General features: G+C 43.1%; 2 protein-coding genes across 2 annotated transcripts; both read left to right on the top strand.

The window, feature by feature from the left end:
- Positions 1-36: 36 nt before the first annotated feature.
- On the top strand, positions 37-5678 carry ERI2 (ERI1 exoribonuclease family member 2). Its single transcript, XM_040079431.2, has 8 exons — positions 37-59; positions 181-320; positions 737-864; positions 1015-1171; positions 1695-1795; positions 2653-2734; positions 3399-3487; positions 3697-5678. The coding sequence occupies exons 1-8, from the start codon at positions 37-39 to the stop codon at positions 5038-5040; spliced, it is 2064 nt and encodes a 687-aa protein (XP_039935365.1). The 3' UTR covers positions 5041-5678.
- Positions 5679-6536: 858 nt separating this feature from the next.
- THUMPD1 (THUMP domain containing 1) lies at positions 6537-10094 on the top strand. Its single transcript, XM_040079568.2, has 4 exons — positions 6537-6760; positions 7048-7228; positions 7570-7818; positions 8388-10094. Exons 1-4 carry the CDS (start codon positions 6545-6547, stop codon positions 8708-8710), a joined length of 969 nt encoding a protein of 322 aa, XP_039935502.1. The 5' UTR covers positions 6537-6544; the 3' UTR covers positions 8711-10094.
- The last annotated feature ends 4416 nt before the right edge of the window (positions 10095-14510 follow it).

The following is a 14510-nucleotide window of genomic DNA, read 5'->3' as shown; positions in this document are numbered from 1 at the left end:
AAGGGCCCGCGGGAGCTGCGGCGGCGGGGCGCGGCCATGGCCACCAAGCGCCTGGCCAGGTGCGGGGTCGGGCCGGGGTGGCTGTGGCTGTGGCGGTGGCGGTGGTTGTGGCGGTGTCCGGGCGCGGAGGGGCCGCAGCGCGGGCGGTGAGCGGCCCCTGAGCGCGGTCGGTGTCCGCAGGCGGCTGGGGCTGGCGCGGAGCAGCGCCCGGGCGCGGAGCGGGGCGCGGGCGGCCGCGGGACAGCGCTTCGCCTTCCTGATCGTCCTGGACTTCGAGGCCACGTGCTGGGGGGACCGCGGGCGGCGCGGGCCCGAGATCAGTGAGTGCGCGGAGCCGGCTCGGAACCGTGTGTCGTCGTCTTGTGTCTTCCTTGTCTCGTGTTCCTTTTAACCCCTGGCGTTTCAGCCCCAGTGTAATGGAATAATAGATATATAATTAGTGTAAATGTGTACGTGTACAGAAGAGACTGACAAGGATCGCTGAGTGCAGCTCAATGAGCGAATGATCCACACAGGGATCAAACCCACCACCTTGGCCTTATCAGCATCATGCTTGAACTCCGTGTTTATATATATACACACATATATGTGTGTATGTATATATAACAGTATTATGGAATATGCTGAGTTGGCAGAGAGTCATATAAAAATGGTATCATTCCAGTTTTAACCTTTCTGGCTTTGTGTTTTGGTTCTGTTTGTTTCGTTTCTTCTTCTCCTTCTATGTTTGTTGCAGTTGAATTTCCAGCAGTCCTGTTAAACACCTCTACGGGAGAACTTGAATCTGAATTCCACATGTATGTTCAGCCCCAGGAGCATCCTATTCTCTCAGAATTCTGTACAGAACTAACTGGCATAACGCAGGTATAATTGTGACTTAACATTGTTTTACAATTGTATAATTGCTGTTTATTGTTTTATTTAAAGAAGCCTTTAAAGGGCTAAAAGAAATAAACCTCAAATGAATTCCAGTGCATTCTAACGCATACATGCTTCTTGTTCTGTTCCTTGAAGAATCAAGTTGATGAAGGGGTGCCTCTCAACATTTGCTTATCACAGTTTTTGAAATGGATTCAAAAGATACAAAAGGAGAAGAAAATTATATTCAGTACAGATAGTCAGAGTAATTCTACTTCAGAAGCAAAAGCGTGTGCCTTTGTTACTTGGACAGGTAAATTACATTTTCATTTGCTTTTTCTGCACAGTACTAACATTAGGTGGCACTAGTGAGATTGTGTCTTCACTTCTAGGCAGACAAAATCCTGTTATTAGGTACTAAAAATGTGGAATATTGGGATAAGACTGAAAATATGAAATCCATGGAATCCTGATGTGTTTGCTGCATCTTTGACTCTAGGGCCTGACGCTTATATTTTTCTGCTTCAGTGAACTGTATGACCATTCTTAGTGTGTCTAAATGAATTAATGATGCCTTTGAGATCTTTAACTGTCTGAAGTTATTTACTAACAATAGGGGTTTGTTTCTTCTGGTGTCCTGTTGCAACCCCAGTATTTCCCAGGGACAACCACTTCACACCTGTGCCTCCTGTCCAGCAGCACAGGATGCTGAGAGTGTATTGGTGTTATGTCCCTTTATGCAGATTTTTAGGCCACCAAAAGGGACACATAGGCCACATTATGTGGATTTTAGGCCAGTTCTGTAGTGGTGATTGACTGTGGTTTTCCCTGCACAGACTGGGACCTGGGTGTGTGTTTGCACTACGAATGTAAAAGGAAGCAGCTGCACAAACCTGACATTCTGAATTCCTGGATTGATCTCAAAGCGACGTACAGGGTGAGAATATTGACAGACTGAAACATTTCCACCCACACTCACCTCAAAGGCTGACTGTACCTGAGCTTACAAGGCAATGCTGTATGCCCCAGTGACCAGAGCAACCTGGTTTTATTTCGTGTTGTTACTGCCCTATAACAAACTGCCCTAGAACTGTGTGAATTTGAATAGAAATCTTAATGCCAGGAAAAGATTGTTGTTTGATAAAAGAATGGTAATTATGAGAATTTATGAGCTGTTCTTACTTTTCTGACACATTTTGCTCTCCTTCCTATCTTTTTCTGTTTTGTGTGCTCTTATTGCTGCCTTACGTTGCTGTGCAGGAAGTCATCATCATAGTCTGTTTAGAGGTACTTAGAGGTACCTTACAGGTAGGCAGCAGAATTAGATCTCTAAAGATAAACAGTGTGAATATTCCCCCTTTCTAGTGATCAAATCAGATACTGCTATCAGGAGCAAGTAGTAATACTTTTTTCACTTACAAAAATATGCCAAATATATTCATGCCCATGCCTTTGATTGCATCTTAAGGTACTATTTATAGTTGTATTCTTCAATGCTGGTCTGTTAAGACTTTCATTAATGTAAGCCATAGAGTGCAGACAAATGACTCCAGAGCTCAGACAGAATGGATTTGCTTAAGACTGAGAGAAGGGATTCCAGGTTCTTTCCATTCTGATTTCTAACAGGGTAGGGCACTTATGGTCTTGTCCTCACTATAAAATGCAGATACCCAACTTGCTTTAATTGCCTTGTGAGATTTATTATTCATTAGAGGTTATTTCTGAAATGGCTTTGCTTCACTAGGGAAAGGTTTTGAAATGCTTCATGCTAAGCACCTGTATTTCTTTCCTTAGGCCTTCTATAACAGAAAGCCTAAAGGGCTAAATGGAGCTTTGCAGGATTTGGGGATAGCTTTTGAAGGACGGGAACATTCTGGTAAGCATGATTATCCTCATTTTAGTATAAACATATGTATCTTATAAAACTAAGTAGTACTATTTAGCTTTAGTTAGCTAACTTAACCTAAAGCAGCTAGTTAACAGCTAGTCATTACTCTGAGTAGTAACGACTGTTTAAGGTTATGCCATGTTCTGTCCAACAGAGCATCAAAAGAAGAAAGGCAAAGTGCTCTGAGATCAGTTTATTATTTCTAACCCCATAGCTCATTTCTGAAATCTTTTCTACTGCTACTGAGTGCATGTTCACAAGATCAGTTTATTAATTGCTAGGATGCAAAAGAAAAGAGGTAGAGGGAAGATAAAGAAACTTCCTGATAGCTCTGGATATCATGCTAATGTGAGAGAATTCCAGCACAATATGGTTTTGGGTTTTTTTACTTGATTGATAAAAAGAGCAAGGATATTTAAAATTGTGAACAGATATTCAGCCCTATGGAATATCCTTCAGATGTTTCAACAGAGAAAATTATTTGGAATTTTCTAATTCCATTTCCCTTTTCTGAACTAGATGACTAAGTGTCACAGTTCTGTGACTCCTTGTCATTCATGTAAGGCTTACCTGGACTACATTTTTCCTGTAATAAGAACAATCCCCAGTAGCAGTTTAAAAAGAATACATTAATATAACCATACTTTTGAAGGGTTGGACGATTCCCGGAATACTGCTCGTCTTGCTTGGAGGCTGATTTGTGATGGATGTGTGCTGAAAGTTACTAAATCTTTGGATAAGGTTAGTCACTACTTTGTGTCTTCCCATCTACTTGCTTTGTAGCCTGGAATACAGATGAAAGGTAAGCTACTCAAACAATAAACACAGCATCTTGACTATGGTTTTGAAAAAACATCCTTAGGCTGATACGCTTATTAATTTGTGCATTTATTCCCAAAATGTCTGGGTATTCACTTTCCAAAATCTGCTTTTGTCTACGGACTCCCTAGGCACATCAGAAGAGTAATTTAATTTCCAGAACACTGAGTATCAACATCACTGACAGGACTCCACTGGGAAGTAAGAGCAGACCTGAAACATCTAGAGATGGAACTAGTGAATCAAAATCCCTGGCTGAGAACAAACACAACAGTATTGCTGGAAACAAGATAAATTCTAATGTACAGACTGGGGAACAGCAGATCACTTGCACTGATCCCTCCGCAGATGTCCACGTTGTACCCAGCAGCAGCTCAAGGACTGAATTCCATGGTCAATCCCAAAGCTCTTCAGCAGCATCTACTGACAGATTTCCTGTTCCTCTGGGTCTGGCACAGCCACGTCCCAGTCCTGCACCAACAGGCATGTGGCAGGGGTTGAGCATTGGGCAGCCTGTGAGAACAGTCAGGCCCAGCCTCCCAGTACAGGGAGCAGGGCTGGTGCTCGTCTCCACCACCATCCCCTCAGTCACTCTCTCCAGTGGGGACATCAGCACCAGCTCTGAGTGCTTGTCTCTGCTGACAGACTGGGAAGATGTTGCTTTGATACCAGAATCTCAATATGAAAACAATTCAGACTCTGTTCAGCTCAAGGATGACTCAAGTACAGACAGTCTAACAGTGTTTGAAGAAGAAACTATTTCAAAACAATTGGCTGTGACAAGTGCAGATAATCAGACTTTGGAGGAAAGTGCAGCACCCATGGAACCTCTGAGGTCTGTTGTTTACAAAAGTCCTGACACTACAATCTATAATATAGGGACAGTACAAAGGCAGACTTCAAAATTTTCAGCTTTTAAGTTACCATCTGTAAAGGGAAATGCTGTTTCAGCACAAACAGCATTAATTGGAAATAACTCTACTCCTTTAGAGGCTCCTAAAAGAAAGCCAACTAGCCCAAAAACATGCCCACCAGCAAAAAAGCAGTCTTTTCATATATATCAAGAAAAAACTTCCTCTTTTGATCACTCCTTACCTTTGAGAAGTACAAATTTGCCCAGAGTATCTCCTGCTGTTCTGAACTGCACAGTCAATTTGAATGAGTCTGTAAGAGCTGTGAGAAATGGAAAATCAACTCCCCCTCTGTGTAACTGCGGCCGAAGAGCCAAAAAACTCTCTGTGTCAAATGCTGGCCCAAATCATGGCAGAGCATTTTATTGTTGTCCTGTTGGCAAGCAAGGAGGTAATAAGAAAAGTTGTGGATACTTCAAGTGGGAATATGCACTTCTGAAAGAGAAATCTAATGGTCTCAACTTCAATGCAGATGCTTTGACCTCTCTTGGAACTGTTTCTAGTAATACAGAAAATTCTTTCTACAAAAAGTATTTGTGCCTTAGACCTTCTATGAGAACTTGACAATGGATACAATTTTTTGTCTGAATCCTAAACTCTCTAAGTTTCATGCTTACTGTAATCAGGATAGTCAAATGGTGTCAGATATATATTCTCAGAATGGGACAAAATGGACAGTTCTTGGTTAACATAGAAAGGAAAATTGCTCAAACACACAAAAATATCATGAAGTGTGAGAGAACAGATAAAACTATTGAGTGCTAAAATTAGAGTAGAAGCAGCTGTTGCTACAATTCTTAAGTTTCTATAATATATTTTAAATACTTTACTAGTCCAGTCCTTAAAGATTTCAATGACACAGATTTTATTTGCACTTTTTTTCTAAATATACTTGTAATGCCTACAACTTTTAATTTTTGAAACTTTTGAAACATTTTAAAATCTCTTTGGAAGATGTCGCACATCCAAAGTGATTCTTGAAACAATAGTATTCTTTTAAATGCTTACAGAGTTTTTTCATCCTCTAAGTAACAATAAAGATACTGACATTTCATTAAATATTTTATTTAACACACCTTACTGTTGTGCTCTTGCCTCTCTGAGTTTCCCATTTCGTTTGTACCAGTGTCTGCTTTAGCTCCTAGTGTATCCCCTGGGATGGACAAATGATGGGAATCGGGTAAGAATGTCTTCAAACCTAAACTGATAAGGATATAGTATAATCTCTTACCTTACATTACTGTGTAAATCTGTAAGTCTTACTTCGTAAAAAATCCTGCAAAAAAAGCAGCAAGTACTTTAATTTTTTTTTACTTCTAGTGCAGTTTGCTTCCAATGGTGGTTTCCTTAGATTTGGAGCAACTGCCTCAGTTTTTTCCACAGATCAGAACCTGTACCAATTCTTACCCCCTTAACTGTCCAAGAACCTTAAAAGTTACAGCAGGGAGAGGCGGCTCTTTCAGACGGGGGTGCACAGAGACACCTTCCTTTAGGAGCTGCGCTATGGGCCACGACTCTTGTGTTAGCACATGTTCGCTCCTTTTTCAAGCCTCCATTTACCTGTTCAGAGTTTCTGCTTTAGCTGGTCCCTCCCCACCGTGACAGCTTCGGTAGTCGGGCAGGCAGGGAAGCGGCCGAAGCATCCCCCTGTCCGTGGAGCGACGGATCGGTGTCGGACGCGGCGCTGCAGAGCTGGACCGAGAGCTGCTCGCTCCCCTCTAGCGAGTGTCCGCCTGCTCCTCTCCCCTCAGTTCCGGAGTTATTAACACAGATTTAACTCTGGAACCGGAGCTGGGGGGAAGCGAGGGCATCAAGGCCTTCGAGTCCGGCCGCGGCTGAGCGCGCCACCAGAGCGCTCGGCACTCGCGGGCCCGCGACCCGCGCTCCGGAGCCTTGGTCCCGGCGGCTCGCTCCCGGCGGTTCGCTCCCCGCGGGTCCGTCCCAGCGGCTCGGTGCCGGCGGCTCGCTCCCCGGGGCCCGCCGCTCCAGGCGCGGCGCTGTGCCGGCCGGGCGGGCGCGGGGCGGGCGCGGCGCTGACGCCATCGAGCGGTGCTGGCGGAGCCGCGCCATGGCCGCGGCCGAGCCGGCGGCGCGGAAGCGGCGGCCCAAGGGGCACTTCGCGGCGGGAGCCGCCCGGGCCAAGCGGCCCCGCGGCTCCGGGCGGCAGCTGGAGGCCGGCATGCGCGGCATCCTCATCACCTGCAACATGAACGAGCGCAAGTGCGTAGGGGAGGCCTACAGCCTGCTGGGCGAGTACGGGGACCTGCTCTACGGGCCCGAGCAGGTGCGTGCGGCGCGGCCGGCGGGCGCTCGGGGCGGGCTGGCGGGGAACCGGCACCCCGAGGCCTCGGCCCCCTCGGCGTGCGTGGAACAAACCGCGTGTGTGGAACAAACCGCGTGTGTGGAAGGAGCCGTGTGCGTGCACCACGGCCCCGAATGTCCCGGTTCTGCGGGCGAGCCCCCTCGCAGCCCCGCTGCCGGCCTCGGCCCGTGCCCGGTGTCCCGGGCCCGGCGCGGGCTGAGCTCGGCGCTGCTGCTCGCTGCTCACCGACAAACGGTGCCTGTGTGAAGTTTTCAGATCACGAGGAGAGGCTGTCTGGAAGCGACAGGGAGGAGGATGAGGATGATGTCGAGGCAGCTCTGAAGAAGGAGGTTGGCCAGATCCGAGCCTCGACGGAGCAGAAGCTGCGGCGGTTCCAGTCGGTGGAGAGTGGTGCCAACAACGTGGTCTTCATCCGAACCCAGGGCATAGGTGGGACTTCAGCTGATACTGCGTAATGTAAACTGCTCTCAGCATTGTTAGTAAAAGGCCACAGAGAGTGGCTTCCAAGTAACACGTGTGTATCAAACAAATACCCTTCCCTTAGACTGTGCCACTGAATTTTGTTGTTTGTGAAGAAGCTAAAGGTAGAGGAAACTGTTCTGACAAAACTGTCTTTGATTCTCTACTTTTGGGATAGTAAAACAGTGCTTTATATTAAAGGATTTGAGGCTGACAGCAGTACAGCCAAGTTCCCAGCTTATTATTTAGAAGGGGAAGAGGAGAGATAATGCCATCAGTTTGTTGCTCATACCCAACTGTTTTTCTTGTAGAACCTGAGAACCTGGTGCACCATATACTAAAGGATATGCACACCACTAAAAAGAAGAAAACAAGAGTCATTCTGCGCATGCTGCCCATTTCTGGAACTTGCAAGGCTTTTATGGAAGATATGAAAAAATACACAGAAACGTTTTTTGAGCCTTGGTTTAAAGCCCCTAACAAGGGTACTTTTCAGATTGTTTACAAAGCTCGTAATAACAGCCATATGAGTAGGGAAGAAGTAATTAAGGAACTGGCAGGTATGTATAGATTTCACATGGAACAGAACAAGTTTACATGCACAACATGGGTCAGACTATTAAGAGAGGTCATAATGGACATACACACTTGTTGCTTAAAACCTGTATGTTGAATTCTAAAAGCTTCTGTAAGACTCAAACAAGACATCAGTATTCCTTGTTGATGTCTTAAGAGACTATAAGCAGAAGAGAGAACAGTGTTGAATATAATTTGCAGTATCAGTTATATGTGCTTTGAAATGACTATTTGGCTTTCTCTCTGGTGGCTGTATTGAAATAATGTTACTATTTCTGTTCAATATTTGACTCAGGTAATAGCTCCACCTTACTCAAGTGTTTTATTGAATCGATAAAAGTTAAGAGAGAGGAGGCAAGATTCCCCTCACTTACAGCAAATTATTTTTTGTAACTGCTTGAAATAGTGGAATAGAGCAGTAGTCACAGAATGTACCACCAGTAAGACTGAAGTAACTAAAAAGATTCTCCCACTGCAATTACTGAGAAACAAGACATGCTTATACTCTTAAACAGTTTTCCCAGCATCTTTTAAATTGCGTCTTCTTTTACAGGAATTGTGGGCAGCCTCAACCCAGAAAACAAGGTTGATCTTAATAATCCACAATACACAGTTGTGGTGGAAATAATAAAAACCGTCTGTTGCTTAAGCGTGGTGAGGGACTATGTTCTGTTCAGAAAATACAATCTACAGGAGGTGGTGAAGAGCAGCAAAGAAGATGCACAACAAAACCCATCAAGCCTGACAGAAAAACAGAATTCAGAGGTAGTTAAAGCAGAAACTGAGGAGAAGAACTCCAAAGAAGTAAAAGAAGAGAACAAGGATCAGAGTGAAATAGAATCTGAACCCAAGGGGAATGATGCTCTGACAGTGTAGAAAATGTGATATAAGGGAAAGGTGAATGTAATCCAAACATATAAAAAAGTTGCCCTAGAGTTCTGAAAGGGTGTTGGAATGAGGAGAGGGGGTTTTGTTTTGAAGTCCTGGTTTTAAAATCCACATGTGAAAGAATTTTAATGCTTGTTGCAGGTGGAACTGACATTTCAGCAGATGTCAGGGTGCTCAAGAGTGCATCACCTTTCTGGTGAAGCTTGCTGTCCTCCTGCAGCTTTGTTCTGCATTTCTGTACCTGGCACACAAAGCAGGGCTCTGTGCATGTATAGGTAGATGTGGTCATCCTGACATGTATGGACTCTTCCTTTGTTTTATCTGGAGGCTTCAGAAGCCAAAAGGCAGCACAGAAGCAGCTCTGAGCAGTTACTGTCAGAAGTGAGAGATCTGGAAACGGGTTGGCTGCAGATGGTTTTGGGAAGGAAGTGGGTTTCTGACAGCTGCAGAACTTGGTAACATTTTTACGTGTGAACAACAGAATGAGGAAATCTGATAGTTTGATGGAGAGTTTTATACATATATTTATATATACACAAGGATACGCTGTCTTGACATGAATGGAAAGTACTGTTATATATAAATACTTGAATATTATGAGATGATTTAGAGTAAAACATTGGACTGTTTTAGAACAATAGAAGTACAGTGCAGGCATTGCAGATGGTTTTCAAAAACTACACGTGTTTACATTAGCTGTATAGGCAGCACTTACTGGTTTGTAGTAAGTGCTGTAGTCACTGAATGGAATCCTTTTGAGTAATTTCCTGCAGATAGCCTTTTGCTGCTCTTTCCAAAGACTCAATCCTTGAGGGATTTTATAAAGCGTTTCTGTTTTTTTTTTTCTTAAGTCTCAAAAGTTTGAATTTAAATACTGCTTGGAAACTTCTAATGAAAGAAGCTCTCCATTATGCTATACTAGATAAGGGGAATAAATTTGAATTTTTGGTACAGTTTTAGTTTTATTATATTAATTTTGTTTCAAATTGAAAGTAATGTTAGTGAGTTTTTCTGTTGTCTTGTAGTTACAGTGGACTGTCCCTGTGACTCCTAAAAACCAACCAAAACCAGTGGAGCTATAACTTGCTTTCCAAATGGGTTTTGACTATGCTTCCTGTAGAACTTTCTAGCTTTAGTGTTTCATTTCTAGCATAAAAGCCTCTGTGTTGCTAGTGGGAAAAGACTTACCTTGAAGAACACAATTTGTTACTTGTCTTGGTTTAGTGAAAAGGATGTGTTCAAGTCTCTCATAATTTGTATTTTCCTCTTCTTTCAAAATCGTTTTAGAAGTTGGAAAATGAAGATGACTTTTTCCCCGTAGTCCTGGCTCCCTTGCAACCCATTTATTAAAACTCTGCTTTCTTATGTCCCATGGTGTTTTCTTTAAATTTTTGAAGATTTTTCGGTGTGAATTAAAACCATCAATGTCTGAGTCACACAAAAGAAAGAACAGCCTGCAACCAGACACAAAGGCCAACTGTGAATGGTTATTGGTGGCTGATGCTGGTGATCATCATCCATGACAGCCTGCTTATGTTCTAAGGATAAAGACTCAGGGGAGTTTGTGGGATTTTTTTGTTTTCTTTCCTCCTCTGTCTCACTGACCTGTCTGCCCACAGGGCTTAAAGTTTACTTCTGATTTTTCACAGTTTGCACTTACTGAACATTCACTGTTTAGACATTAATTCCCTGGCTTTTCTGCTGTGCCATCGCTTTTGGGCACAGTGGTTCCCCCATGGTCAGATGATGCTTCAGTGTTTTAAGTTCAAACCTTCATGGACAATCTATAAGACATTATTATGATCTCACTTACATAAAAAGCCAGATAATTGCTGTTACTCTCAGTGCTGAGGAAAGATGTTACAGTGCGCAAACATCAGCTGCAGAGGTGATACACTGATGATAGGATGTGGTGTACTTAATTTGTCCTAATGCTGGCTGGAAGCACAAGGACCATCCCTTGGTATGAAACCTTGGCCCTGAGATTCACTCTTCCCCTCATGCTAGATTAAAACTCAGATTGGCTTGAGAAACTTGAAGATAATTTCTTGTAAGAACTAGCCAGTCTCACAGTCTCAGTGTTTTCCAGTACTGATCTGCCTTTCTTGAGGGTCAGCTGTGTGATTAAAATAGGAATTTACATGTAATTCAGTTCATTTATCCTTTCAGTAGTGAAATACAGTAGGGGAGAGCTTTAAGTAACCCAGTAACTCCCACCGATTGGAAGCAGCTGGTAATATCCTGTGCCCAAAAGAATCACGCTGGAAAATCCTTCCTGTATTATATTCCTGTTCAAAGAGCAATCACCCTGTGGTTATGCCATCTTAAAACAGCTAATCCTGTAAACCTAAGAGGCTTAGTTTTGTGGCCTGCCTGGAAAACAACATGAAATATGAGTAACTGTTCATTGTGGGCATGCCTGCTGCCCAGGAGCTCCCACTGCAGAGCCCCAGAGCCTCCTGGCCAGCTCAGCACCCAGCTCAGACAGCCGAGGGCACGGGCAGCAGGGAGGTTGGGGCAGTTGTTCTGCCAACGATCTGTCTAGAGGATTCCTAAAGACATTCAGTTCATTTTACAGTACCCTTTTTAGCCTTTCATAGTGAAAAGCTATTCACAGTAGCTTTGTTATCATGAAGATTTAGGAATATGGAATAATTTGTATAGAATATTTGTCTTTTAGAGAGTAAATAGGCCACAGCTGTCAAAGTCATTCTTGCCCACTTTTCTGTGTTGTTTTATGGTCTTATATAACAAATCTAGACATCATAAGGTTACTTATTTTAAAATTAGCAGTTTGGCTATTCCTTAATATTGCTTCTCTATATAAAAAAGAGACTAAATTGCCTCTTCTCCTACCCCCCTTAGAGGTATCTCATTTATTAATGACATAACAAGTGTACAAAAGTGTTCAAACATGAGGAAAGTTCCACTGGAGATAACTCCAATGGGGTTTGAGTAGAAGGCACTTGAGCAAGTGGCTGAAGCTCAGCCACTCAGCCCTGCTGCTTTCAGACACAATTAGCTTTGTTTTCAGAGACTGGCACTTGGATGCAACCGAGTCCACCCCAGGAGCAAGAGCATCGATTATAACAACGCACCTGGGCCTTCGAATCCAGCAGTCAATAGCAAATGTCTGGTGCTGTCAGTTGTGTTGTCCCTGGGATGATGATAACACCTGAAAGTGCAATAAAATTGGAAATGTATTAAGTATTTTTCCCTTTCAGTCCTGATTGCTTCACTGCTTTTCCTGATTTGTTGACTACCAGCACCATTCAATCCAGAAACGAGAAGGTGGTAAAACAAATCTCACACATCTGAACTTGAATAGAGATGTGCAGACCTGAAGTACAAAATAGCTTCTGTTTCTATGAGGTCTTTTGCTACAGGCACAGTGAAAGTAGGATGCATAGCTTTGAGGCAGAAAACACTGCAGCTTTGAGTCTGCCACAGTTAAACTGATTTAACACAAGCCACAGAAAGTGAAAGAAAAATGACGGAGGTAATCAGTTGTTAGAGGCTACCCCAGTCACCCCTTTGATTGTCAAATGTTCAAGCAAGGAAGTCAAATAAGAAAAATAAATGTTAAATGAATTGTTAACTTCTGGCATAGAAGGTAATAAACAATCTACAGAGCACTAGGAATTACACAATTCACCTGTTTGAGTACAAACCACACTCAGCTGCCACCACTCTGGGATTTGAGGTAGAATCACTAAAACTCGGTCTCCTCTTTGCAGACTTCATGGCCCAGAGAGCACATTGACCACTTTTTGGGACACAAAACCCAGCTCTTCAAAGCTCCATTTCATTTCATCTCCTTATCCCTTCTGCTCCTAAAGAAATAAATTCTCAACTATCCTCTGGTTTCAGTAGTGCAAGCTCAGATCCATTTAGATTAATGTAATTGACACAGCATTTTGTGCATTTGTTTTCTGGTTTTGACCTTAAGACAATAATGAGCTTTGTAGCTGGAAAGCAAAGGAATATTCATTTCAGAGCTTAAGGGTGTGAAGAAGGTGAGATCCACCTGCAAAACCCTCCTGGCACAGCCTCCCTGGGACTTGTGTTTGTTAGCCAGTTGATAACAATTAGTTGTGCTGAAAAGGTCATGGACAGTTTTACAACACAGCACATCTGCTGTTTTCCAGGCTCCTGCTACCAGCAGATACATTTATGGGTTGTGTAATGGGTTTACAGCAGAACCAGGAAAATCCAAGATAAATAACCCTGTGCTTTTGTTTGTTTGTTTGTTTTCCTGTTTCACTGGTGTTTTTGTGCTTAATACAGCCTTGGTCATAGAGTTCAGCTACTACTTGTATCTTCTGAATCAAGTGCTGTAGCAGCATGGTATGAAGTGCAAGGGCTACAGAGAGGTAACAAGAAATGTGAGATGCGACCTAGCAGGGATGATCTAAACCTCTGCTCTGCTCATAACCATGGAACTGTTATGGAAATATCTCACAGTCTGAACTGACACCTCAGTCCAGGAAATCCCTGATTATATTTAATCCTGAAACTCTGTGCACCCCAGTACTGGTTAGACCTGGAAGTCCAATCGCCAACAGTGATTAAAAAACATTCTCACAAAATACTATTTGGCACAGAGTGACATATATTGTGGCTTTCAGTAACAGCACTGCAGATACAAAAAATAAGGACCTGTCCATTTTCCCCTCTTCTAGCACTATTTTCAAAAACCTTTTCTCCTATGTACATTTAAAGTTATAGAGACTATATTGCTTTAGAAATATTTCAAAGCAGCAGAACAGCACTGTGTATCTTCCACCCTTATTCAGAAGGTTTCCCTCTTAAGACTGACAGGAAACAGAATGCTGGAATACACAAAAGTCCAGGATGAGCATGTTCTGGTGAGGAGCTCAGCAGCAAAGAGCAGCACTCTGTGCTTCTCAATTTCTTCTTCTGAATGTTCCCAGAGATCATCTTTGATAGTTACTGAACAATCCCCAACTTGTCTGTACAGAGAAATAACAGCACCACTTAGCAGTTTCATTCCAAACTGTGCTCCTTTTCTCTGGCAGGTCTGCAAATTTAAAAGCTTTTTAGGATTTAGCTGGCAGGTAGCGCATCACTCTCAGTGCCCAGGAAAAAGAATAACTCGTGTTTTAGAGAAACAAGGAATATCAGCTGGCTGACTCAATAATTCCTCAAGTCAGTAGTGCAGGACAAACACACCCCACTGAAACCGAGCACAGCCTCACAGCAGCTGAGGGGCTTTGTGTGGCTGCTTGAAACCCTGGGCAGTGTGCCAGAGTGAAGGCTGCTGCCCAAACATCAAACAGAAATGTTTTGATTCACCAGTTTATTTCTTCCTTTTTTTCCCTGGTCAGGTTCAGGTATTGTATCATCGCAAAACTGCAAGAACACGTTGGCAAGTCTGTCTGACCCAATGTGCAGACTGAGCAGGCTGTGCTGCAGCAGGGAGGAAAAAAATCTCCTGAGCGAGCCCTTCCCTGCTGGAATGAACAATTTGTGCCACAACCAGGGCTCAGGAAAAGTCTAGCCAGGTCTGTTTAAAGACCAGCACAGATCAATAGCAAAAAAATAGGAACATGTTGCAGGATTATACTTTTAAATTTGTTTTAAAATCAATTACTTTCAAAGTTTATAATTAGATTATATTTTTAAATGTATTTCTTACATTGAATAAATGGATTATTTTAAAACTCTGATCACTTCAAAGTGGATTACTTTTCCAAAAAGTACGCACATTTGAAATCTGAATGTCCTTAAAAAGAATCAGATGCTGAAATTGTGACCGCATTACATT

The sequence above is a fragment of the Hirundo rustica genome, chromosome 15 (assembly GCF_015227805.2).
Source record: "Hirundo rustica isolate bHirRus1 chromosome 15, bHirRus1.pri.v3, whole genome shotgun sequence".
Classification (NCBI taxonomy): Eukaryota; Metazoa; Chordata; class Aves; order Passeriformes; family Hirundinidae; genus Hirundo; species Hirundo rustica.
Note: the sequence above shows the minus strand (reverse complement) of the source record. Positions and strands in the feature narration are given on the sequence as shown.